The following is a 24,967-nucleotide window of genomic DNA, read 5'->3' on the forward strand; positions in this document are numbered from 1 at the left end:
GATAAAAGCATGAGCATACAAACATACACACCTTGAAGGCCTTCCGTGCTGCTGTGAAATGGTTTTGACACTAATGCTGTGCAGAGAAAGGCATTATGGGTGATGGATATGATGCCACACCTGGAGTCAGATGGGATGTGAGCCCCTGGAAAAGGGTTTGAGTGTGAGAGTTATGAAAGGTTCATGTTCATGTGTCTCATAGTGAGCAGCTCATGAAGAAGCAGCCTTGTTGTGTGGGACCTGAATCAGATGCATTGATCAGTTTTGATCCCGCGTGAGATGAGATGTTTCTTTACCTCCAGACTTCCTGATGTATTGATTGTGTTTTGATTTATTGTATCATATTGTGAGTACAACACATCCCTGTTATATACCGGTGTTTGCTTCCAGCTGCGTTGTCAGGTCATATAATGGAGAGTATTTGCATCAATAAATAACCGTCCTATGGGTGATGTTGTGATATTTTGTGTGCATCCATCTAACCCCTCTTCATCTCCTCTCCTCTTCCAGCCTCAGACGCCTACTCATCTTCCTCCCCCTCCTCCTCTTCGCCTAGTGTCGGAGGCTTCGTGGACTTCACTTTCAGCCGAGAGCCTCAGGACACGGTGACGGTGCGAGGCGGCGTGCTGCAACTGGACTGCCAGGCGCAGTCCGATGCAGCGGCGGGACCTCCCGCCATCACATGGCGTAAGGACGGCGTGCTGCTGAGCACGGTGGTGGACGAGCGGCGGCAGCAGCTGGATAACGGCTCGCTGCTGGTGCAGAACGTCGTGCACTCGCGGCACCACCGACCCGACGAGGGCGAATACCAGTGCCTCGCCACGCTGGACGGACTGGGTAGCATCGTTAGCCGGACCGCCAGGGTCACTGTTGCCGGTAAGTTGCAGCACCATAACGCACAAATTAAGTTTTATTAACTGTGCTACTATTAACTATAATATTAAATACATTCCACCTCACCTATGGTGTCCCACAGGGCTCGTGTTTAGGACCTCTTCTTCTTCTCTGGGCCTAAACAGTTTGCTCCCACAATTGGCTTTATAATGCATGAATATGATGTGGGATGGGTGGAAACCCCCGGCTCTGTAAAGTCTCTTAAACCAGCGTAATTCTAATGGCCATAATAAGTTTGATTGTATGGATGTCTATGAGAAAACTAGCCTACGTCTCGCTTCATACCTCATTGTAAGCATGAGTTTATGGTTATGGTCAAATAAAGATGTTGACGGACAAAATACTGAACTCAAAGCTTGAAAACCGTAGACCTCGAACTAGTTTGTAACGTCCACTTCTGTATGAAGGGGAGGAGAGAAGGAAAGGAGACTCCCTCTTCAGACTAATGTTTCCATGACACCTTGACCTGTCCTTGGCAGTTACAATGGCAACACACACACACACACACACACATTTGATATTGCTCAGCTTCTTCCATAAATTTGACTGACGATATTTATTTAATAGAAGTAATGTAATTCACCTATAATGTAATTTAGTAAGTGGAGTGTGGCTTAAGATCAATACAGTTTATGGAAGATATTAATACAGAGAGAGGCACAGAGGCATAAGTACATCACCAACAGTGTGCATGGTCTACACTGGAGGACAATATGACAGCTCAGACTTTTAGGAATTTTTAAATTGATAATTAATTTGCGAGAGGAAAATGTATCCAGAGTGAAAGATAAACGTGAGACGCATCGAACATTGTCACATATCAACAGACTTATAATGAACATTACAGAATATCAATTACAACTTAGTTTTTGCTGTGATTATTTTTTTACTGATTTAGTAATCACTCAACAGAAAGATTCCTTATCAGCTCTATAAAAAGGCTGCTGGAGACCTCGTATGTCCAAACCCCTTATGTCTCTCTCCCGGTCCCAGTCCAAGCCGACCAAGAGCCAGTGGTTTACTGTGTACAGTAAATACATCCAGCACCGGGAAGTCCCAAAAGAGGGTCCATACCAATGATTTTGGTTCATTTGGTAAATGAGGGAACTGCTCTCTCAGACGAAGATGGATGTGATTCTTTAAACTGGGTATTCAGCCCGACGGTTCAGAGGGTCAATATTTGCAATGAGATCAAACAGGAAGGAAAGCTTAAACTTCTCACAGAGGAGAAACTGGCACCAGGTAATGTTAGGTGTTTGTAGGCATATAGGACGTGCATTGTCAAAATAGTCCTCTCTAGTACATCGACACACACGATACTCAGAGCTCTTTTCTAGTCTTCCGACCACTCAAAGCTCTTTCACACTACATGTCATCATTCACCCATTCACACACTGATGGGAGGGACTAAGGTTCCACCTGTCCATCAGCAGTAACTAACATTCACACACACAATCATACACTGTAAGTGTCTTGCCCAAGCACACATCGACATAGGCTAGCGGAGCCGGGGATCGAACGGCCGATCCTCTGATTGAAGGACTGCTCCCCACTGAGCCACAGCTCGTTAAGATGTTTGAGGTGTAAAACATTGTGATCGTTCATCCAGACTAACATTAGCTCTATTCAGACAGGCCAGAGAGTTTGTCATTCAGAATCACTCAATTCTGTTTGTTTGGTTGATGGAAAGAAGAATTATAGCCTAACCAACATGCTGATTACTTCTGAGACTCTGATAACGAGGTTCTGGATAACACACACACACACACTCTCTCTCTCTCTCTCTCTTTGCCACAGTGCGTGTATCGGCTGTCCGTCTCTTTTGCTCACTCAGCTCTTTGTGTGTGAGGGTTTTGGGTCTCTGGAGTGACTCTCATGTTCCCAGTGAGTTAGAGCAATTAAAGAGACCAGAGACCAGATACCAGAGACCAGAGACCAGAGACCAGAGACCAGAGACCAGCAGCTACAGTTCACACAGAGACAAGAGAGGGAGTGTGTGTGTGTGTGTGTGAGAGAGAGAGAGAGGTGGGGATTTTACCCCTCCCACCATAATCCAACCCTTCTCCACTGCAAGAACTAGAAGGGTCAGTTTAGGTAAACCTGCACAAAGAAACGCTCTCACAATAATATCAACACAAGTTTAGGTTGACGCCATATTTAGAATAGTTTGACTCGCCGTCAGAGAGCCCTTTCCCCTCATGTGTGCTTTAAATTTATACACACGCACGCACACAAATAATTCACTCAGATGCCTGTATTAGATTAAAATATGAATCAGTTCTGCCTGCATTTAATTTCTCACACACACACACACACACACACGTACACATTACAAGGCAAAATGCCAATGAACAGCAGAAGCTTAAAAATTCAATTAGCAGCCTGACTGTGTGTGTGTGTGTGTATGTGTATGTGTGTGTGTAGGCGTGCGTGTGTGTGCAGTGTGGTGTGTCTGTATGTGTGTGTGAATGTGTGTGTGTGTGAGAGAGTGTTCAGATACGACTGTAAACTGGGAATTAATTAGACACACTGAACACTCAGATTGATAGAGAGTGAGAGAGAGAGAGAGAGAGAGAGAGAGAGAGAGAGAGAGAGAGAGAGAGAGAGAGAGAAAAGGAATAAGAAACAGGAAGAATAAAGAGAGAGAAGCAGAGCGGAGTGAGCGAGAGACGATTGAAGAATGAGCAGAGAGAGAGAACAAAGAGGAATAGAAAGAAACTGCAGATAAGAGACAAAGTGAGAGGGAGAAAAGAAAGAAATTGGAATAATATTCAAACTGAACACTGAGTTCAAAGCAATATGAAGACAAGATTGGGAGGATAAAGAATAGGAAGAGAGAGAGAGAGAGAAAGAGAGAGAGAGAATACAGCAGATTAGATAGATTGGCAGAATGTACGGATAATTCCAATGTAAACATAATTTTATTCATCTTCTATTCAACATGGACACATCTCCTTCGTCCATTGATAGAATGACAATAATACAAAAGACAACAGTTGATTGAAATGTTTTGTCAATGAAAGTTTGAAGGATATACGTTTACCACGAGGAAATTGAGACACAAATAAGGGAGTCTGAAAGAAGGTCTGGCAATATCTGTGAAGCTTTTGAGAGATGGAGAGAAAACATTGCTGATAGTGTTGGTGATAGTTGCGGTTAGCTCACGGCTACAATCTGAGGAACATGTTCTCTCCTGACATCGTAACCACAGGAGGTCATTTATATGTTTTTACTGGCCACAAGACAATAAGAGACTCACAGAACGGCCATGATAAATTGTGACCATGTTTAAATTAATGGTTGGTACTAGTCCAGGTTACTGTATGACGAGGTATGAATGAATGGTTAGTACTAGTCCAGGTTACTGTATGACGAGGTATGAATGAATGGTTAGTACTAGTCCAGGTATGAAGGATGAGGTATGACTGAATGGTTAGCACTAGTCCAGGTATGAAGGACGAGGTATGACTGAATGGTTAGCACTAGTCCAGGTAAGAAGGACGAGGTATGACTGAATGGTTAGCACTAGTCCAGGTATGAAGGACGAGGTATGACTGAATGGTTAGCACTAGTCCAGGTATGGAGGATGAGATATGACTGAATGGTTAGCACTAGTCCAGGTATGAAGGATGAGGTATGACTGAATGGTTAGCACTAGTCCAGGTATGAAGGACGAGGTATGACTGAATGGTTAGCACTAGTCCAGGTAAGAAGGACGAGGTATGACTGAATGGTTAGCACTAGTCCAGGTATGAAGGACGAGGTATGACTGAATGGTTAGCACTAGTCCAGGTATGAAGGACGAGGTATGACTGAATGGTTAGCACTAGTCCAGGTAAGAAGGACGAGGTATGACTGAATGGTTAGCACTAGTCCAGGTATGAAGGACGAGGTATGACTGAATGGTTAGCACTAGTCCAGGTATGAAGGATGAGATATGACTGAATGGTTAGCACTAGTCCAGGTATGAAGGACGAGGTATGACTGAATGGTTAGCACTAGTCCAGGTAAGAAGGATGAGGTATGAGGTATGACTGAATGGTGAGTACTACCATTCAAATGGAGGGAGAGACAGGCCGTCCGTCCAATCAGCCGTAGACTCTCAGAGGATTTGGACGGAACCCAATTCAAGGTGGTTGAGGGGGAGCAGGTTCGACCCACAGAAGCAGATAATATTTGTTCTCCAGGCGACGATTCAGAGTAGATGCGTCCCCAAGTCCCAACACGCGCCCTCGCCTGTTTACTGTGATTTGCATGTAATTATCCGTTAGTTATTTCGGTCCATTTATCTAATGAGGATGAAAACAGCAGGGAGACGACAGTCTTTGGTATAGAAAAAAATAAAAAAGTTTTCTTGTTTTGTGTTCCGGTTCGGAGGTTGCAGGTTTCAATCCGAAAACGCAAAGTTAAAGTTGAGCATGTTGAGCTCAGGGTCAACGTTTCTTCTTCATTCTTCTTCTTGAAGCTGAATTTCTCTCTTCATCCATCCTCTCCTCCTTCCATCCTGATGGTTTGATTCATTTCCTCCTCCCGGATTTTCCCTTCATGCTGCTTTCTTCTTTTTTTTCTTTTTCTTCTTTTTTTCTTCTGTGTGATAAGCATTTCCACTCTGACTGAAGATCATTCCACTTTGGATTCATGAGAACGGTCACGCTATTGTAATATATTCAATGAACATGTTCAAGATCAATGAAAAATAAACATGATGCCATGCTGATTCAGAAAGTTAAAAAAAACTACAAATATGCTAGTATGTACCCTGTAAACTACATAAAAAATGTAATCTTCAGGCTTCAGATCGTGCAAAGACCTCAGCAATCAGTCGAGATAACTCCACCTTCTTCCAGGTCACTATCGCTTTGTTTTGGGAATTCGTGAAGCTCTGCACAAGCTTTTCCACAGAAGTATCGCAGGTTAATTTGTGTTTATTCACGACAGAGTGCCTCGCAAATCTTGCGCGTTGCTGTGTCGCGAGAAAAAAATATTTAAACTTGCATAAATACGCAAACGGGGCATATGTTTTCACACCATTGGCACCACCTGGAGAACAGTCTGCAGGGTTTTAACTCCACATTCTAGTACTTCAGGCTGAGCTCACTTGGAACCACCTCAAGACTCGGTGCAACCAAAAAGAAGCACCAGTTACCAGCAACAACTTCTACTAATGAAAAACTAAAAAAGAATACTGTCAGAAAGTTGTTTTGTGTTGTAACATTCAGTAGAATTGTGGATTTACATCTTGGGGACAAACACCTTTATACAGACATTACGAGAACCCACACTTCAGTGAACAAACAGTAAGAGCCCACAATGTAAAAGCAGTTAAAATAGGGTAAAGATTGTTTTAAGGGTTGATGTTGACCTTGAAACAATTGTAGCTGTTTTTTTTTTTTTAACCAGACCTGTGGCGGTTATATTTGAGGGTGAGGCCTCTAGGAATCAAAGTCCCCACAAGTGACAAAAAATAAGCGTGTGTGTTTATTGAGCGTGTGTGTGCAGCTGCAGGCAGCAGCGAGATCCACAGAGGAACAGACAGCAGCAGAACTTATATAAGACACACAAACTAAATTCACATCAGCCTTGCCGTCGCCTCCGATCTGCGTGATGTCACAGCGGCTCAATTCCTCAGCACGCACAAACCTGCATCCAGCGAGCTGAAGCTTTTTCTAACGTTACAGAACAGGAAGTTAGTGTGAATGTCAGAGTTTGCGTTTGCGGTTCGTGTGTCGAGGTAAAACAGAAGAAACGTGAACTGATTCAAACCAGAAAACGAAATCAGAAACTCACAAACTGCATTTATTTTTCTGTCTCTTCCCTGGATGAAAAGTCCTCATGAGGATTCGTCCGCTCACAGATGTTTAGGATTCTTGGGAATTGTAGAATAGTTCTAAAGCTTTTTCTTCCATAAAGCAGACTGCAGTGTTCTTTCTCCAAAATGAAATGTATGAAATCCTCCTTTTCTTGAACTTGAGTTGAAAAACTCAGTGATATGAGAATATCAATGTCACTCTCATTTCTGTTAAGTATGGCAGTTAGCGTAGCTTAGCATAACAAGGAGACGCAGGTGGCTAGCCTAGCTCTGTGTAAAGTAAAGAAATACGCCTACCGGTACTTCTAAAGCACACACATTAACATGCTGTATCTCGTTTGTGGGATCTGTTAACAAACAGAAATTGAAAAACTACTTTTTGGAGTTTTATTTTTTTATAGATCGATTTTATTGCATTGTTTATTAGTCCCTGCAGGCTCATTTGAAGGGATGGGCGATATGGCCAAAAAAACAGTGATCACAATATAGCATGTTTTCAGGTAATTCAATTAAGAAATAGTCTAGATATAATAGCCCCATGGTAAAGCCTTTTTTGTGTATACTCCTGAGAATAAAATACTTGACAAAAGTATAGAGGATCTTCTAATTTAATTAAGAACTCTAGTGCTAAATTAACACATTTCAAGTAAGAGAGAAATAAAAAATACACTTTTTAAAATAATTATTTGATTGATTGATATTTTATTATATTTACTAAACTTGAGTATTTCTATGAGCAGAATCCTTGGGTGTAGGCACATACAAGTTGAGCAATGAGGCTTTTTTATATTTACATCATTTGTGTTCCAAATGGACATTTATTCTCCACCGTTATGATGCAGAAAGAACCCAGCTGTGTGCACTATTGTGTTATGGGGCCTGTGACAGGAAGTGCAGTTTGTTAAAGGCATTGACTGAGTTGTGGTATTGTAAAGTGTTCTTTATAAAAAACCAAACCACACTCAAAATATTTCACATCCAATTTTCCGTGAAATCGGATTTAATGCGTTTTGTAGACGCTCATAAAATTAGAACTATTCTCAAGTTGTCGCACCGCTCGTCAATGTCACACTTGACCGAAGCAGCCGATCAAATCAAGCAAGACGCGGGCTTTACTGCTTCACTACGGACTTCCTGTTTTCGGTAGGAACGGACATTGATATTATTGTTTTTAAATTATAATTAACTATATTGTTTACCCCCTCCTCATTCAACAGCAGAGCAGCAGCAAGAGCTGAATAATAAGTGCCTTTCTATGTTTCGGCTAAATCTCGTATTTGACTTCGGATTAAAAGTATGTTAATTGACAGTGTACTGAAGGAAAAGGTGTTCATAAGGTATTTCTCTGAAGTAGAGTCACTTTATGAACAGCTACACTCCTGGAAAGGGAACAAGATACTTTGTGTTTTATTGTGCTTTGACCTTGTTTAATGACTTTATCTTAATGAACCTGTAAAAGTGTGGTTACATGTATTGTAATAATATGCTAATGTTAGCTGAAATGAGAAAGGGTCTGCTAATGCTATATTTCAGCCTTTATAAGTGCCTTTTAAGAAGGAGAACATGTTGTGATTAATGTCCACATGTATAGCTGAATGTCATCTAATTAATGTTTACATTTATTTGTTCCATAGTTCTTACAGGGATTTCTGGAGATTGTTTGTGAAGAAGAAAAGGATATATTTATGTTTGTCATAAGGTTGAACATGAGTAAAGGCTTCTGGAAACCATTGTCTGGCTGGGGTCCGCTACAGTACTAATACCAGTATTTCCAGCAGTACCAACAACAGTACCATCAGCAGTACTAACATCAATACTAACAACAGTACTAATAGCAGTACTAACATCAATGCTAACAACAGTACCAACAGCAGTACTAACATCAATGCTAACAACAGTACCAACAGCAGTACTAACATCAATACTAACAACAGTACTAATAGCAGTACTAACATCAATGCTAACAACAGTACTAATAGCAGTACTAACATCAATGCTAACAACAGTACCAACAGCAGTACTAACATCAATGCTAACAACAGTACCAACAGCAGTACTAACATCAATGCTAACAACAGTACCAACAGCAGTACTAACATCAATGCTAACAACAGTACCAACAGCAGTACTAACATCAATGCTAACAACAGTACCAACAGCAGTACTAACATCAATACTAACAACAGTACTAATAGCAGTACTAACATCAATGCTAACAACAGTACCAACAGCAGTAGCCTACTAACATCAATGCTAACAACAGTACCAACAGCCATACTAACATCAATGCTAACAACCGTACCAACAGCAGTATGCCTACTAACATCAATGGTAACAACAGTACTAATAGCAGTAGCCTACTAACATCAATGCTAACAACAGTACTAATAGCAGTACTAACATCAATGCTAACAACAGTACTAATAGCAGTACTAACATCACTGCTAACAACAGTACTAATAGCAGTACTAACATCAATGCTAACAACAGTACTAATAGCAGTACTAACATCAATGCTAACAACAGTACTAATAGCAGTACTAACATCAATGCTAACAACAGTACTAATAGCAGTACCAACAGCAGTACTAACATGAGCAATGACAGCAGTAGTTTTTGTAGACGTACAAGTAGTTGCTTGTAGCTTCAGTTTATTTCAGTACACAACATTACAGTCCAGGTCAGTGCAGCTACTTTAGATCAGTTCAGTTCACGTTGTATTAGTTCAGTTCAGTAACATTTAGTGTTACTACTCTCGTATGGTCTGCTGTGACTTGTCTGACTCTTTTATTCATTTGTAACTGCACATGCGGGTGACCAAACTGGTTGCCCCCTCTGGGGATTAATACAATAGTCAAATCATAATCCACACGCTGGAAGAAGTCCTTGCCACCTAGTTACCCTTCAGGGTGTTGTTGTCTTCACTGCACAGGAGTACCAGGGGGACTGATAAACTCTGTTTTTTTCATGAATACAATTAGCCAAGTATTGATTACGTCCCCTTTGATCGAGCAGAGCCCTCCCAGAAAAGGAACCCGTCCCAGACAAACAATGTTATCCGTGGACGTTTGGACTTCTGGTCTCAATGCTTTCACGGTTCAGGAGGCACGAATAACAGAATGTACTCTGGCATTGACAATATTCCCATTTAATTATTTGAACCCGTTTAGACTCCACTGTACAAACGTTGGGACAACATCAACACGGAAAAGAAAATAAGCTTCTCTTCATTGAATTCCTGACATTCCTGCAGAGTGTAGTTAATCTGCCCGGAGGCCCCGGGAGCCCCGTTGAAGTGAAAGCATAAGCAGGCCTGAGCTCCAGAGGAGAGAATGACCGGGCTGTGCATGAGTGCGGCTGGTGTCAGTGTGTGTTTACGTGGCTACAGGCTGCTGTTTGTTAAAGTGAATCTACTCAGACAGGAAAAGGCGTGTGTCCTAAACACAGTGGGCTGGACACTTCCTGTCCCCCCGGTCCCCAGCCCTCTGCCTTCTGTCTGACTTTCATCTGTCCTCCCGTTGTGTCTCTCTCTCACATCCTCACCCCCCTTACTGGTCTCTATGATTCTCTTCTTCTTGTTGACCTGGAAAAGCTTCACAGTCAACTCACCTTGTCTTCTCCTCCTCTGCTGCTGCTGCGTGTCCTATGTGACTCAGACGCTCTATCAGTACTGACAGCAGTAATACCAAGAGTATGAACAACAGTACAGCAGTACTAAGAGCAGTACTAACAACAGTACTAACATAGTACTCGCAACAGTAACAATAGCAATGACAGTAGTAGTTTTTGTTGATGAACAAGTAGCCTGTGAAGCAGTAGTTGTAGTAGCTTCAGTTCAGTCCACAACATTACTCCAGTCCAGGTCACTTTAGTACAGTTCTGTCCACTACAGAACCATTCAACTCAGTTCACAACAGTCCGCTACAGTTCAGTTCAGCTTAGTACAGTAACATTTAGTACAGTTCAGTTCAGTTCTGCATGGCATCTGCATAAATTAAGTGAAGAAATTAGTCTGTGTAAGGAGTCAAAGAAAGAGTCAACATAATGTGTATGTTTACACTGAGCGAATTCTATCAACCCTCCACTTATCTGTTAATAACCCCCCTCATGACTCTTTCTAGGCCCACTGAAGGTGGTCGTGCCCACTGAGTCCGTTTCCTCGTACCTCGGCGATACCGCCCTGCTGCGCTGTGAGGTCTCGGGGGACCCGACACCCATCATCCGCTGGCAGAAGAACCGGGAGGACCTACCCCTGACCTTTGACTCCGACTCTCGCTTGGCGGTGCTGCCGTCCGGCTCCCTGCAGGTCAGCCGCGTTCAACCACCAGACTCAGCCACGTACCGTTGTCTAGCCGACAACCCTGGCAGCACCAGGACGGGCACGGACGCCGAGCTCCGAGTCCTCCCAGGTAACTGGTCCAACAGTACCGCAAACACCTGAGAAATCATTTGACTTTACTTTAGTACATATTTGAGGTTCTTGTTTTTGATTCTTGTACCACGTTCTACTTCTACTCCATCCTGCTTTTATCTAATGATATGAGGCTAAATTTTTCTGTATTGAGTTATTTTACTTTGCATTCTTTTAAACTTGGGTAGGTATGGGACCGAGTAACTGGTAAGAATACGCTAGATTAAAAACATTACAATCCCAAAAACTTGTTGGAAAAACTTCCAAAAGCCACTCCCCATAAAAATTTTTTATATGCTCCAAAAAGCAATACGCACCTTCGACGACACAAACGTCCACTTGGACTCAAGTATGAACTGGTTGGAAGGTCAAAGGTCACTGTGACCTCACAAAACATACTTTTGGCCATAACTCAAGAATTAAAAGGATAATTATGACAATTTCACACAAATGTCTTCCAGGGTAGAATGAAGTGACAACATGTTGGACAGATAAACAGGATGTAAACTGCAACTTGGCTAGGGTATATATTTAAATATGATTTGTTCCAAAACCTCCAAAAGATGATTTTGATTCCCAGTCTTGTGAGTATGACTTACTGCGCTAGCAATTCTACTTACTAGTGAGTTCTCCCTTTCATTTGTGTGCTAAATGTCTCATTTTAAAATGAAATGTGATTATAGAGTTTACTTCTGAGAGGAAACATCTTCTCATCAGTCTTCAGGGAGTCCGTCAGCTGCTGATGTTTCATACACTGTCCACTTCATGGCTGGTATCACAGCTACGTTTAGCTCTCTCCATCCTCCATCCTGGTTAAACACCACTTTGACTCCAGCTCATGAAGTGTTCCTGTGCTCCGTCCCAGCGGGAGGGGGGTCTCTGGAGCCGGAGCGCCGACCTTCAGCAGGATAATCACATGTACTTTGCATTTTTAATGCAACCAAGTCCCTTTTTCAAAGCCGCTGCACCACGTCCACCCTCACACAGCTGCATGATTCAACAGTTAATCCTCAAAGTTTAGGAGGAAAACTCATAAACTTTGATTGATTGACTATTGATTACCTTAAAACTCTCTTGGCTGTTATATCAAGATGCAAAATTCAATTCAAATTCAATTCAGTTATTTTGCAACGTCAAAGTAGACGAAAAGAAAGTACAAGACATATAACATAAAAAAGACAAATATTATTAATCAAATCCAAAAATAAAACCATATAAAAAGTGTAACAATAAATAACACATTAGAATAGGGAATAATTAGATGCATCTATAATTGAGTAAACACAATATATATTTAAGAAGTTAAAACACAAATAAATGTTTTAATAATCAATGTACGGGTTCATTTTGAATTAATTTAATATTTATTATGTATACAAAAATCTTAACAACCAAAAATCATAACAATTAATGCTGTGTCCTGCTGCCTCCAGTCTTTGTACTAAGCTTGGCTAAACATGTTCTAAACAAATCTGTTTGAGGATTTCACCAAACATTGCAGTTTTGCTTCAGAGGATTGTTTAAACCTGTCTCAAATGTATAAGCCACAGTTCCCTGTGGTTCCAGCTTAAGCTCGTTTTAATGCATCAGATGGATTCAGTTTTAATGATTCTTTCTCCAAAAAAGCTTTTATTAACTGTGACTGTCTAAAGTTTGTATCAGATGGACCCATCGGGGGGGCTCAGGGGTGAGAGGGGAGAGATTATCAGATGGCAACATATGGTTCTTGTGTGCCATCTCCAGTTAATACATCCCTGTTCTACTTCCTGCTCTGCGGCTGTATAGTTGTGAGTCAGTCTGGATGAAGCAGTGATGGAAAGCAAAGATGGGGCGTAAAGCTTGTGTAGTTTAGCAAGTGAAGAAGAAAGCAACCACACGTGCTGTTCAGAGACAAAGTTCACTGAAGACTTGTGATTGGTCCGTTCCCTTACATGTGGACCTCATCAAGATTTGGGATGGTCATGAAACCCTAATGGATGAATTATCTGTAGAAAAAGATGCACAACTGTGATGAAATTATCGGTTTCTTCTGAAGTCAAATGTCTCATAACTAGCAGCTAGTAAGCTTAGCTTAGCGTAAAGACTACATCGGGGTAAACGGCTGTTTACCGGGCGGCATCCAAAGGTGACAAAATCCTCCTCCAGCACCTCTAAAATTCTAAAACGAACATGGTATATATTTTTCCTTTAATCAGTACAAAGTGTAAAAACAACACCTTTAATTGTTAGGGAGGTTCACCTCAAGTCCGTCTCAAAACACCACAGAATTCACTCTTTGTGTCACTACCCTTCTACTTCAGCTCAGCAAGGAAACACAGATGGAGTTATACACTTCAACATAAACCTAACTCAGACTGCTGAGGACTCGTTTTAATTTGACAATTTGGAATATATTTTTGTGGATCCACTGACTGCATGGCCCAGTGCATGATGGGAAATGCCATGCTCTGGCCACATCAGAGAGCTGATTGGCTCTAAGATTTGAAAACCCATATTTTCTGTGTAGTTGCAATAGTCTCAGGTTTAATCTAAAGAACACATCTTGTGTGGTTGATAATAATAAAGCTTATTTATATAACATATATTAAAAACAAGTAGCAATGTATTTCACAAAGGATGCAGCTACAGACACATTTCTACATAAATAAATATTTATAATCTGAATAAATCCGAACGTGGTCCGTAAACTACAAGTAGCCTACAGATCGGAGCCTCACTGTTTCTGTGACTTCCTGTGTATTAATTGACGGCAGCTGAAAACTGTCTGACTTGACTGCAGCTTTTGGTCAACGCCCCCCGATGATGCCGCTGCTCTCGTCTGCTTTCCAGGCGAGAAGCAGTTCATCTCCAACGAGCATACTGTGTTTGTTTGTTGTTGTCTGACAGTCTGTCTGAAATGGTTTGCATCAATCGAATCACGAGAATCTTAGCTTTCTAAAGATATGTCGCATCAGTACCTTCCTGTTCATAGCACTTGTGTAAATAACACCAGATGACACCATGGGCGGGCAGCTGTGAGTCTAACAATAGCCATGGTAGTTGTTTAGCTTCATCATGATCATTTTGGGGGAGTGGCTTTTGAGGAAGGCCCGTCAGTGTTGCTGACCGGGTAACTTTCTCGCTAGATTTAGCATCTTTTAGAGCTTTTAGAGCATCGGAAAAGAGTTGGTAACACTGGACTGGGTTCTTTGGTTGGATAGTCTGAAACATCTAATATAGCCTTGCTAGTTCCTCAAGATTACCAATAGCTTTCTTGTCAACAATAGATACATTTTTAGTTTTTATAAGAGCAACTCTTACGCATTCACTATGAGATGAGACGCAAACAAAATAGGAAAAATAAGAAAAAGGAAGAGTAACAGGACCTTCCTGTTGGCGTGTCGAGAGAGACCGTACAGTGACGTGAACAAAAGGTTAGCACGCATGATGAATTGGGTTCGCAGTCATCTTAAAGAGACAGTTCGCCTTTATTTCAACACTTCAGAGGGACACAATGCTGAAAATAGGGATCACAAAAACACATTGCTGTGTGTGTGTGTGTGTTGGTAACAGTGTGTGTTCGGGCTCTCCGTCCTCATTGTGATGCGAGCGCCGTCGCTGTGTCTTCCGATTTGCTGACGGCCTTCTTTGGTGGCGTGTCCGTGAAAACATTAAAGGAGTCACACTGCCGGTCCGTGATTATCTCTGTGATCCCTCGCTCTTTACTCTTCTCTGTGACCAACCAAAGAAAAGCAGAAAGAAATCTGCTGTGTGGACTCTTCTCCTTCGTTTGTCTCCTCGTGTTCACTGCTCACTTTTCTGCTTACCATCTTGTTTTCTGTTTCTGTCGTTCTTTTGTTCCTAAATCCAGAGGTCGTACAGCTTTACACTTCATGTATTATGTTTGAATCACACAGATATGTCCATGCTGCAGGAAAGAAAGTCCCTTAATAAGGAAATTGTTTCGTAAAATTCTTTGAATTTTGATGGTTGGAATGAAGTAGTTGTTGAATGTAATGTAAAATTGACATTTAAATGAAACAAAATAACTTTAAAATTGAAGCAGTCATTGATAAAGAGAGAAAGTTGAACCTTTAAAATGTATATGATACAAATGATATACCATGTAAAATATATAATTGATTACAAAAATATTTGATGATACGTATTCAAACTATAGTGAAAATATGAAAATATTAATCATAGTGGTACTAACAACATAATACCAATGAATCATAGCTAGAGAAATATCATATAGTGATATTGTGAGCAGGAGATATTGTGAAATAACTATTTTTTTTCTTTATTTAATTAGTATTATTTTCATTTACCAGAATATTTCAAGTTGAAGGTGTGTGTGTGCGTGTGTGTGTGTGTGTGTGTGTGTATGTCAGTGCCGTGGGGCGTGTTGATGTAACTTCCTGTCCCCTGAAGGAAATCGTCTCGTCCTTCTTCACAAAACCCACCAGCCCTCGAGCCAACCTGAGGGCGAACACGACCTGACCCACCGCAGGAGTGTGTGCGTGTGTGTGCGTGTGTGTGTGTGTGTGTATGTGTGTGCGTGTGTGTGTGTGTGTGTGTGTGTATATGTGTGTGCGTGTGTGTGTGTGTATGTGTGTGCGTGTGTGTGTGTGTGTATGTGTGTGCGTGTGTGTGTGTGTGTGTGTATATGTGTGTGCGTGTGTGTGTGTGTGTGTATGTGTGTGCGCGTGTGTGTGTGTATGTGTGTGCGTGTGTGTGTGTGTGTGCGTGTGTGTGTGTGTGTGTGTCAGTTTTTTCCAGATGAGATCTGATATAAAATCTCATTATGAAAACATGAAAACCCAATTCAGAGGTGGTCTGGATAATTCAAACATTTACGTGTTTCTCCATCAGAGGAGGCCACATTCCTGACCTTTGGATGTAACTGTTGGAGCAAAGGAAGAAGTAGACTGACACGGTTACAGAGCGAGTAAATCCACGGAGGGAGGAGTTCGGGCTGGACAAAATGTTGGACTTTAACATGGGAGACCACTGTTCATGTTCTGTTTGCCCCCGACAGGCAGCTCAGGGTCTGTTAACCATGAGCGTCATCATTCCCTAACCTTATGCGAGTGGTTATTGTGATCTTCACGACCAAGAAACCTAATGTGGACCAACAAAGTATTTATGTCATGGCACCTCTGTTGGGCTCCAGGGATGGATATGTTGGTCCGTGAGCCCACTGCTTTGGTCCAGACTGACATACTGCAACACCTATTGGGTGGATGGCCACCAGCACCCTAACAGTTCGTGCCTAAATGTTCCGAAAAACTCTTGTTAATACATTTAGTTCACCGTGTCAGCTTAAGATCCAATTCTTCACCTTTTATCCATCTTACTGTTTGTTTCTTTTTTTTTTTTTACAAGCAGCCTTATTGCTTTCCAGAGCGGTCAACTGTAGATTCTTAGTCACGTTTAATTAATGGTTGACCAGCTCCATAGAGATGCCGTAGTAAAATGGTTGTGTTTGAGGTAGTAGTCCTTGCATTTAGTATCACATCCTGTCCAGAATTGTCCCAGTAACCTGTTTTCTTGTGTACTTATTAGCCGTGCAACCTCTGTCCTCAGAACCAGCGACAACATTCGCCTTCCCCACCAGGCGGACTTTAACACATGAAACACACACCGAAGCTTTGTGTCTGTTGAGTAGACGGACCGTTTTCAGTAACCTTCATGCTAATTAAACAAGTTGGAACTCATTTTACAAGTTTACAAGTTATCTAAAGAAAGATGTGTGTGACTAGAATGTTGCAGAGAAAAAAACACAGGACACATGTGCGTCCCTCACAGTTATTGTGGATTGGATATATTTAGAAAACCTTGTAACAGTTGACCCCTCCATGGTTTTCCTTCTTTGGTGTGAAAGAACTTGGCCGGCCTGCACAGAGCCCTGAGCTCAATCCCATCTCACACATATGGAACAACCGTTGCCTTCGAGCCAGGCCCTTTTCACCCAACATGTTGGACCTCACTGATACTGTGATGGCAGCAAATCCATGTAGTTGTGGGTACGTTTGGCCGTGTAGTGTACCTCAGAATACGCGTTTCTCACTTCCTCCTCTCTGTCTCTCTCTCAGAGCCCGGGGTGAGCAGGAACCTCCAGTTCCTCCAGCGTCCATCCAGTGGAACGGCTCTGCTGGGAACCGACGCCGTGCTGGAATGTTCGGCTTCCGGATACCCGACTCCCAGCATCCAGTGGAGGAGAGGAGAGGAACTGATCCAGAGCTGGTCCGTCCACTTGTCTGTCCATATTGCACGTTGGCCTAAGACAATACAAGTTTAACCCACCTGATAACCTGCAGTACCACCTATCCCAACATGGCCCAATCATTAACATTGGGCCATGTTAATGATTCACAATAGTGATTGTATATTACATTGTTGGTAAATGCCATGAAAAGACCAAAACCAACAATGAATGTATCCGACTAACAAGTACCGCGTGTCAATTACCATCAATGAGCATGTTTCTATTCAAATATTTGTATGCACATTTTAAAGCATCGCATTAGACAAGCTGTAGAAGTTTGAGGTGGTTTTTCCACGACTTTTCAGCAGAAACCAATCAGAATCAGCTTTATTGGCCATGTGCACAAACATGGAATCTGTATATGTACATGTAATATACAAATAACAAGATGAAAATACAAAGACATTATAGATAGTGCAAGCAGTGCAGATGGAGGTGAGTTCTGTCTGAACGTGCTGAGGGACAGACCAACAGTGATGGTTGTGGTCTTTTCACTGGATTGGTTGACAATGAGAACATTTGTAGAATCAGCCAGACTTCCTTTAAGTATGAACGCTAACGTGAACAAAAAGAAAGAATGTGCTTAAAGAATCTATCTTCCTCTTCCTTCCTCTGCAGGAATAAGAAGTACTCTCTGCTGGTGGGCAGTAACCTGATCATCAGGAGCGTCACCGACGACGACTCTGGCAGTTACAGCTGCACAGCCGGCAACAAGAATCACAACATCACCGCACACACAGAGCTGAGTGTCCTAGGTGAGCCCACGCACATGCTTCCTTTGGTGCATTTATGCTTTTATTTTGATAGTGACAGTAGAGAGGTGATGAAAAGATGCAACAAAGGTCCCCAGCTGACGGATGTTTTGATTGCATGGAAGACGTTATATATTTGTAATCCCCACCTAAAGCTAATGCTAACATCAACCTTTAACCCTGACAAAAGGAAAGGACTAAATGTCCCTACTCTCCAAAACACACATTGGCCCTCACACGGATAGAAGTAAACAAGCACCTTCAGTGCTCTGTATTGAGTGGAAAAAGGTTAGAGCGTGCCACTCCTCAAAGCTCCCCGGGTGGGGAAGAACAAAAAAAACTGACGGGAAACTGTTAACGACCTGACATCCCCAAAATAGTCAAATTAATAAAAAAAGAAAAGTCTCTATATCCCCCTCCCGCAGAAAGAGGCCCCCCTCCTTTCTGCAGAGACTCTCAGACAGAATCCCATCCAGAATAAAAATGCGTTCATGAAATATAAAATCGGAGCTGTCTGTCTGCTTCAGGAGGTTTTCATAAATATCATATGTTTGTATTTATTGTCTGACTGCTCCCCAGCTGCTGGTGGATTCACAATGATGGTGCTTGTGTGTTCAGGTGTGTTCTGAAAGCAGCCCTCCACTAAGGGATGGTGGTGCTGTCGTATGGCGTCAGAAATCAGATCAAATTCAATGCAAAGAGGCTCTGATGACATTGCAAGGTTTTAATTGGTTTACGCTTCCTGTGTACTAAATGGGTGTGGTCTCTGGATAATGTAATGCCTATATATTTTCTTTGGCGAACATTAGATATTTACACAGCCATATTGAGCATTATGGAAGTTAGTTATCCAGGGCTTTCGCCTACGGTGGTTTTCAGAATTCGCGAGACTCTGCTGACGGTAGTGACCATATTTGGACTCTTGAGGAGTAACGCCGTGCCGCTGTATACGGCTCTGGTAGCGACCTGTCAATTACAAGCTAGTCCCGCCCTAAAGCATCCCCTGCTTTATGGTCTGTTTGAGTCTAAATGAACATCATCTGTATTGAAGAAGACTTGAAACTAGAGATTGAGACCATAAACGTCTTTGTGTGTTTTGAAAAGCGCTATATACATTTGATGTATTATTATTATTATTATTATTATTATTATTATTATTATCATTATAAACTCATGTTTACAATGTTTACTGAGGGAATAAATCAAGAGAGAAGTAGAGTCATTTATGTAGACACAACAAGACTTATTTTTTTGCAACCGGAGGAGTCGCCCCCTGCTGGTCAATAGAAAGAATGCAAGTTTAAGGCACTTCATGAACTGTCCAGAAGCTGCCTGGTCATCGTCAGGCCAATTCGAGAGCAAATCTAACAATGATGGTGACCAAATGATGGTGAAAGGGTTCGTTGAGCGAGGCCATCTGAGTAAACATCTGCTTGTGTCTTTTAAATTAATGGATACACTTTACACTTTACTAACTTTAACTACTGTTATTATTTGTTGGTAAGTGAAGTCCTGTTAAGTCATATGAAGAGCATGACTAGTTATAATATAATAATATGTTGTCTTTTATGGGCTCCCAAATTGATATACAGGGCTCATAGCATTAATCACTTTATTTATTTGTTTACCATTAATGAAACAGAAGACGGTATTTACTTCTTTTTTTCTCTTTCTGGGAGCAGAGAGATGAAATCAAACAGAAGCAGCTGTTGTTTGTTTGACTCGGGAGAAAATCAGCAAATGAACCTTGGGGTGTTTTCAGCCTCCTTCCAGCTGGGCCTCATCTCCGTCCTTTCATGTCTTTGTCTCAGCGTCCCCTCGGAGTCCGTCCCTGTGTTTCACATCACATTCATATTCTGTTTACACTCTGCTCTCAACAGTCGCCGGCTGCAAACATCACATGATGTTTACAATAAACAGCGGGCGCTCTATTCTGACATGTTGAGTTAGTGCCACGGAAAGTTGTGACGATCGTAAGATCGTTTAGTGCTTCTCAAACTCACTCCATGTTTCTAGAAAGTATTACAACATTGATTTTGTTTTGTTTTATGGAATTAACTATTTTCTTATGGATGGCAAACACAGGGGGACTGAAGAGCCAACATTATTCCGTTTAGGTCCAAACCCCAACCCAGCCGTTTACATTTTTACCGGAATGCACACAGACGCTGAAACATGACAGCGTTCCATTCCAATAAAACACAAGCTACGGAAACCAGTACCCTTTAAATTAAAACCAATATGAATCATAACTCAAACCCTGCATACACCTTCTACATCTACAAAATATCCCCCATCTAATAAACACAAGTATACAAAATGAAATCAGTTCAAATAGATGATGTGATATGAAGCTGATGTGATAAGGATAATCCTTCGGAGTAACATACACTTCATGTGTTTCAATTAGTATTTGTAATTTCTTCACATTGAACTGTCTTTAATACAACATTTCAGGGCTGAAGCAGACTGAGGATTTATGTATTCCGTCTGCCGGCCTTTTATCTCTTCCTGACTGATCTGCAAATTCAATTTAGTCGATAAGGTGAACAGTTTACTGACACGCCACATTTACACACACTTTCTCTGCATATTTGTGGACTTTTGTGGAGGATTAAGAAAACATACACACGCTCAGTGGAAATGTTAAGTTTCAGCAAAACAACTCATGTCATACTCACCAGTCTGCTGCTAATCACTCGGATCACGGAACAACTACTGGCTTGAATTTGGAACTAAATGGACAGGTGTAGCATAAAGAAGAACAGCTGAAAGGCTTAAAAGAGATCAAAACATTGTATATACTATAATAATGCTCTTGGACATGTGATAAGCTCACTTTTCCTCTCTCTGTCTTTAAAATAAGCTAAGAAGAAGAAATATGTTGTGCTAATATGCCCCATTACACGTGTTTCTTCCCCACAAATAGAGGCAGTTAGATGCTGATGAATATCCACTGTGTGCTGATGTATGGAGAAGTGTGTTTTCTGACTCCACAGGGCAGTGGCCATGATTAGATGATTAGGATAACAAATGTGTGTGTTCTTTCCCATAATAATGAGTGCGGCCCGGCTCATTAGCCGGCTCCTGTTAGCGGCTTAATGAAAGCAGCGCGAAATGTAGCCAGCACTGCAGCTATCCGTCATATTCAGTGTGCAGCCGACAGCGCTAGCTGCTGGTGCTAGCGCTGGATGCTAATGGGAAAAAGAGACCTCAAAAGAGACCCCCATGCAACAAGTCAAACATCTCCACCTAACCATCTGCTTACAAATGCTGTTGTTGAGGGTGCTTTTAAGGTGTTATGGTGTTATCCTAGGGGTGTTAAACTCTTATTATGGTTTGAATGTGTTTTTATACAAGGGTGTTAGGGTTAGGGTTGTTCATTAAAGGATTGTTATACGACTATAAAGTGTTCTTAGGATGTTATAGTGTTGTTATAAGGATTACAGCATGTTGTTAGTGTGTTATACTGTTGTTATAATGGTTTTACAGGTTTGTGTTATTATAAGGGTATTAAAGGTTTGTTATGGTGTTATAGTGTTGTTATAAGGGTATTAAAGGTTTGTTATGGTGTTATAGTGTTGTTATAAGGGTATTAAAGGCAAGGCCCGCTTATTTGTATAGCACATTTCAACATAGAGGCAATTCAAAGTGCTTCGCACTTAAAATTGTGTTATGGTGTTATAGTTTTGTTACAAAGGTGTTACAGGTTTGTTATGGTGTTATAGTGTTGTTATAAGGGTGTTAAAGTGTTGCTATAAAGTTGATATAAGGGTGTTAGAGTTTGGTTAGGGTGTTATAGTGACAGATACAGGACTCAAGGATATCGTTGTTAGTTTCCTGTGACAAACTAGAAGTAAACGTTAACTATTTGTCATGCATGTGAGTCCACAGTTGTGTTAGTCAGGTACATATTTCTGTTGGAGTTTATTTTAAAAGAACGCTCTGCATGTAAAAGTAACGGACACTCGAGGCGGGGCATCTATAGTCCGAAGCTCAGCCAGGCTGTACATTGATGACATCAGAGTCGTTACACTTGCACTTCAACCTCAATCACCTTAAACCATCTTGTGCTTCCCTCAATACAGTAACGTACTCAGAGAACCCCCCAACACGGTGGAGTCAATTCTGCACCGCAGTCGCTCCTCAAGCGCTGCATGCTTGTATTTAAAGTAAGAGGGGTTTGCTGTTAATGGAGATATTGCTAATGCAGCTAGGACTTCACAGCGGTCGATCAGACACACGCGCGACTTAACACTTCACACACGTACTCCAATTCACAGCAGACAGATTGCTTTAGTCTCCGTTGGTCTGCGGTGATTGTCTTACTTCACTGTGGGATCATGAAGTCCCTCTTAAGGAAAGACGACACACACACACACACACGCACACACACACACACACACACACACACACACACACACACACACACACACACACACTCATGCTACTGCTTGTGGCCTGCGGGGCTCCTCTCCGGATTAATTACAGGCTCTGTGAATTACTGTGGGTGTTTTAGAAAACATTTAACGAGCTGCCAAACTCCCCCGCTGAGCCACCGGCCGGCTGCCGCTCGCCCGAAGACACGGAGCCGCCGATTGAAAGGCGTGAAAGAGAGAGAAGAGAGGTGGGGGGGTCACAGGGCTCCTGTAGAGAGAGGGAAGTCTTCACTAATACAGAGGGAGGATTTAAGTCCGTCAATATGTTCACCAGTCTCGCCAAGACCAGGACGACTTCAGCCATAAAAGTAATAATAATAAGAACACGTTTAATTGAATGCCGCCTTTCAAGTCATAAAACATAATATAAACAACAAGCATCAATAAGTCAACAGTAACACATACATTAGGCAACAGAGCCCCAGTAATACCAATCAATGAAATTAAATATAGATCAAAATCAATAAACTGCTCATTACTTTCAGATAGGTTTTTTCTCTGTTTGTCCATATTGAAAAGAAAAGAAAAAACGCTGCATGCTGGAAGCTGTTTTTAATCCAAAAATAACTTTAATTCAATTTGAAGTATCACAGAGGAATAAATATATCTTAAAGCCGTATAAGTAAGTGCTCACTGTGTTATATAACATCTTTAATAAAGAAGTGGTGCTGTGTTACATCGCTCACCGACACCTCACAGCAAAGAGTCGGCCAGATTAAATTCACTTTCATCAGAGCCATCTCTGTGCCCTCAGTACAGAGAGAGCATGTGGGGTCCAAAATGTGTTTAACGTAGCTTGGGGGGGAGGGGGGGCATTGAAAAGGTGAAGAAATAAAAGAAAACACAGATGCTCGGTACTTCATCTCCTCCATCCTTTCCTATATCTCCACTCGTCTTGCATTCCAAAGCTATAAAAAGTGTTTTTTTTAATTTAATTTGATGAAACTTGTGCCTGTTGGGGGGAAAAAACTCAAGTCACATCTGCATCTGTTTGACATCACTTGGGCCTTGATTCAACTTTGTCTTTGTGTTATTGAAGTCTGACCACGCAGGAAACAATGGAGAGGTAGAAGTGATGCTGAAGGAGAAAAGGTTATTTATAAAATCACATGATTCAGCTCTTAGCAGCTTCAGGAAAAGATGCAAACCATATAACCACAAAGTTCCCTTTATTACAGACACGGACATGCAGAATACACGCCGGCATACATTATATGTCCTGGGCTTTTATTGTGAAAGGTAAGAGCGGCAGGACGTGGTCCAGGCTAAAAGGAAAAACAGAGTTTGTGGTCATAGTTCAGGCTCTGTGTTCTTCCTGCTCTCGCTTCATTAATAGAAGGGTTCCTTTGGATAATGCATTTACTCACAGTGCAAAACTCAGACAAATATAGCTCCTTCTGAAAACATGTTGCATTTTTGCAGCATTATATTACAGCTCACCGTGGTCTTCATTTCTTCATCCTCTTCTGCCTCCCTCAGCACTCTAATCACATCTCTCCTATGAGCGAGATTAAAGCGCCGCCGCCTCGTTGGTCACGTATGTTCAGACTAATCCGTCTCAGTCTGTCCACCGCTGCTCATTTCTTCCTTTATGTTCACAGGTTTTTATACCCGTCAACCAATCAAATCATCTTGACCCGTCATTTTTTTTACCCCCTCTCTGACTTGATTGACTTCAAATCCTGGATTACAAAGCTTAAGAGACAAAAGGACTTAACGTGACTTTTCAGCATGACCCGACCCCGACATGACTGACCCGCTCGGCGTTTACCACCCGTCGCGTTTCGCTCGAGCTTAAAGGCCTCATAAGATATCGCCACCTGTGACCTTGTGGAGGAGCCTCCTCCCCTCGTGCCCCGAAAGAACGGGCGTCTGGTTAAAATTGAAAAGCGTGAGGTGATCGGATCTGTTTAATTTGACCATCTGCCGTCATCTCTCTCTGCACATTGTTCAGATGTTTGGGACCAATCTTGGGAGATTCCCGTTCCTCCTCGTCGGTCAGATCGCACGTCTTTAATCCTGCCATCTGTGTGTTATTTTGTTTGGGAATTGATATTACGTCAAATAGAAGTCCTTCTAGAATTGAAGGTTATTCTGAGGATTTGATTTTTTTTACAGTTTAAGGACAATCTGTTGTTCTGTTTCCTTCCTTCCTCTCCTCTTTCCTTACCTCCTTCTGCACTTTAACCATCATGCTTTAGGCCACAGTTTGTATCAACACCTTTTTTGCACCACGGACCGGTTTCGTGACTTTCACTGACGGGCCTTAAAGGTGTGGGGGAAGTATATGACGACATTAGAGAATGCAGCTTTACACATGAAGCATAGACTTCTATACAACCAGAGGAGTCGCCCCCTGGTGGTCAGGAGAGAGAATGCAGCTTTACACATGAACCATAGACTTCTATACAA

General features: G+C 41.8%; 1 protein-coding gene across 1 annotated transcript in view; it reads left to right on the top strand.

Annotated features, from left to right (window-relative positions):
• dcc (DCC netrin 1 receptor) overlaps positions 1 to 24,967 on the top strand; it is a 316,481-nt gene that overhangs the window by 81,570 nt on the left and 209,944 nt on the right. Inside the window, exons 2-5 of the mRNA XM_034546888.1 lie at positions 511 to 876; positions 10,825 to 11,112; positions 17,192 to 17,342; positions 17,983 to 18,119. Of these exons, the coding sequence (XP_034402779.1) occupies positions 511 to 876; positions 10,825 to 11,112; positions 17,192 to 17,342; positions 17,983 to 18,119 (942 nt within the window). The remainder of the gene's footprint in view (positions 1 to 510; positions 877 to 10,824; positions 11,113 to 17,191; positions 17,343 to 17,982; positions 18,120 to 24,967) is intronic.

The sequence above is a fragment of the Cyclopterus lumpus genome, chromosome 12 (assembly GCF_009769545.1).
Source record: "Cyclopterus lumpus isolate fCycLum1 chromosome 12, fCycLum1.pri, whole genome shotgun sequence".
Lineage (NCBI taxonomy): Eukaryota > Metazoa > Chordata > Actinopteri > Perciformes > Cyclopteridae > Cyclopterus > Cyclopterus lumpus.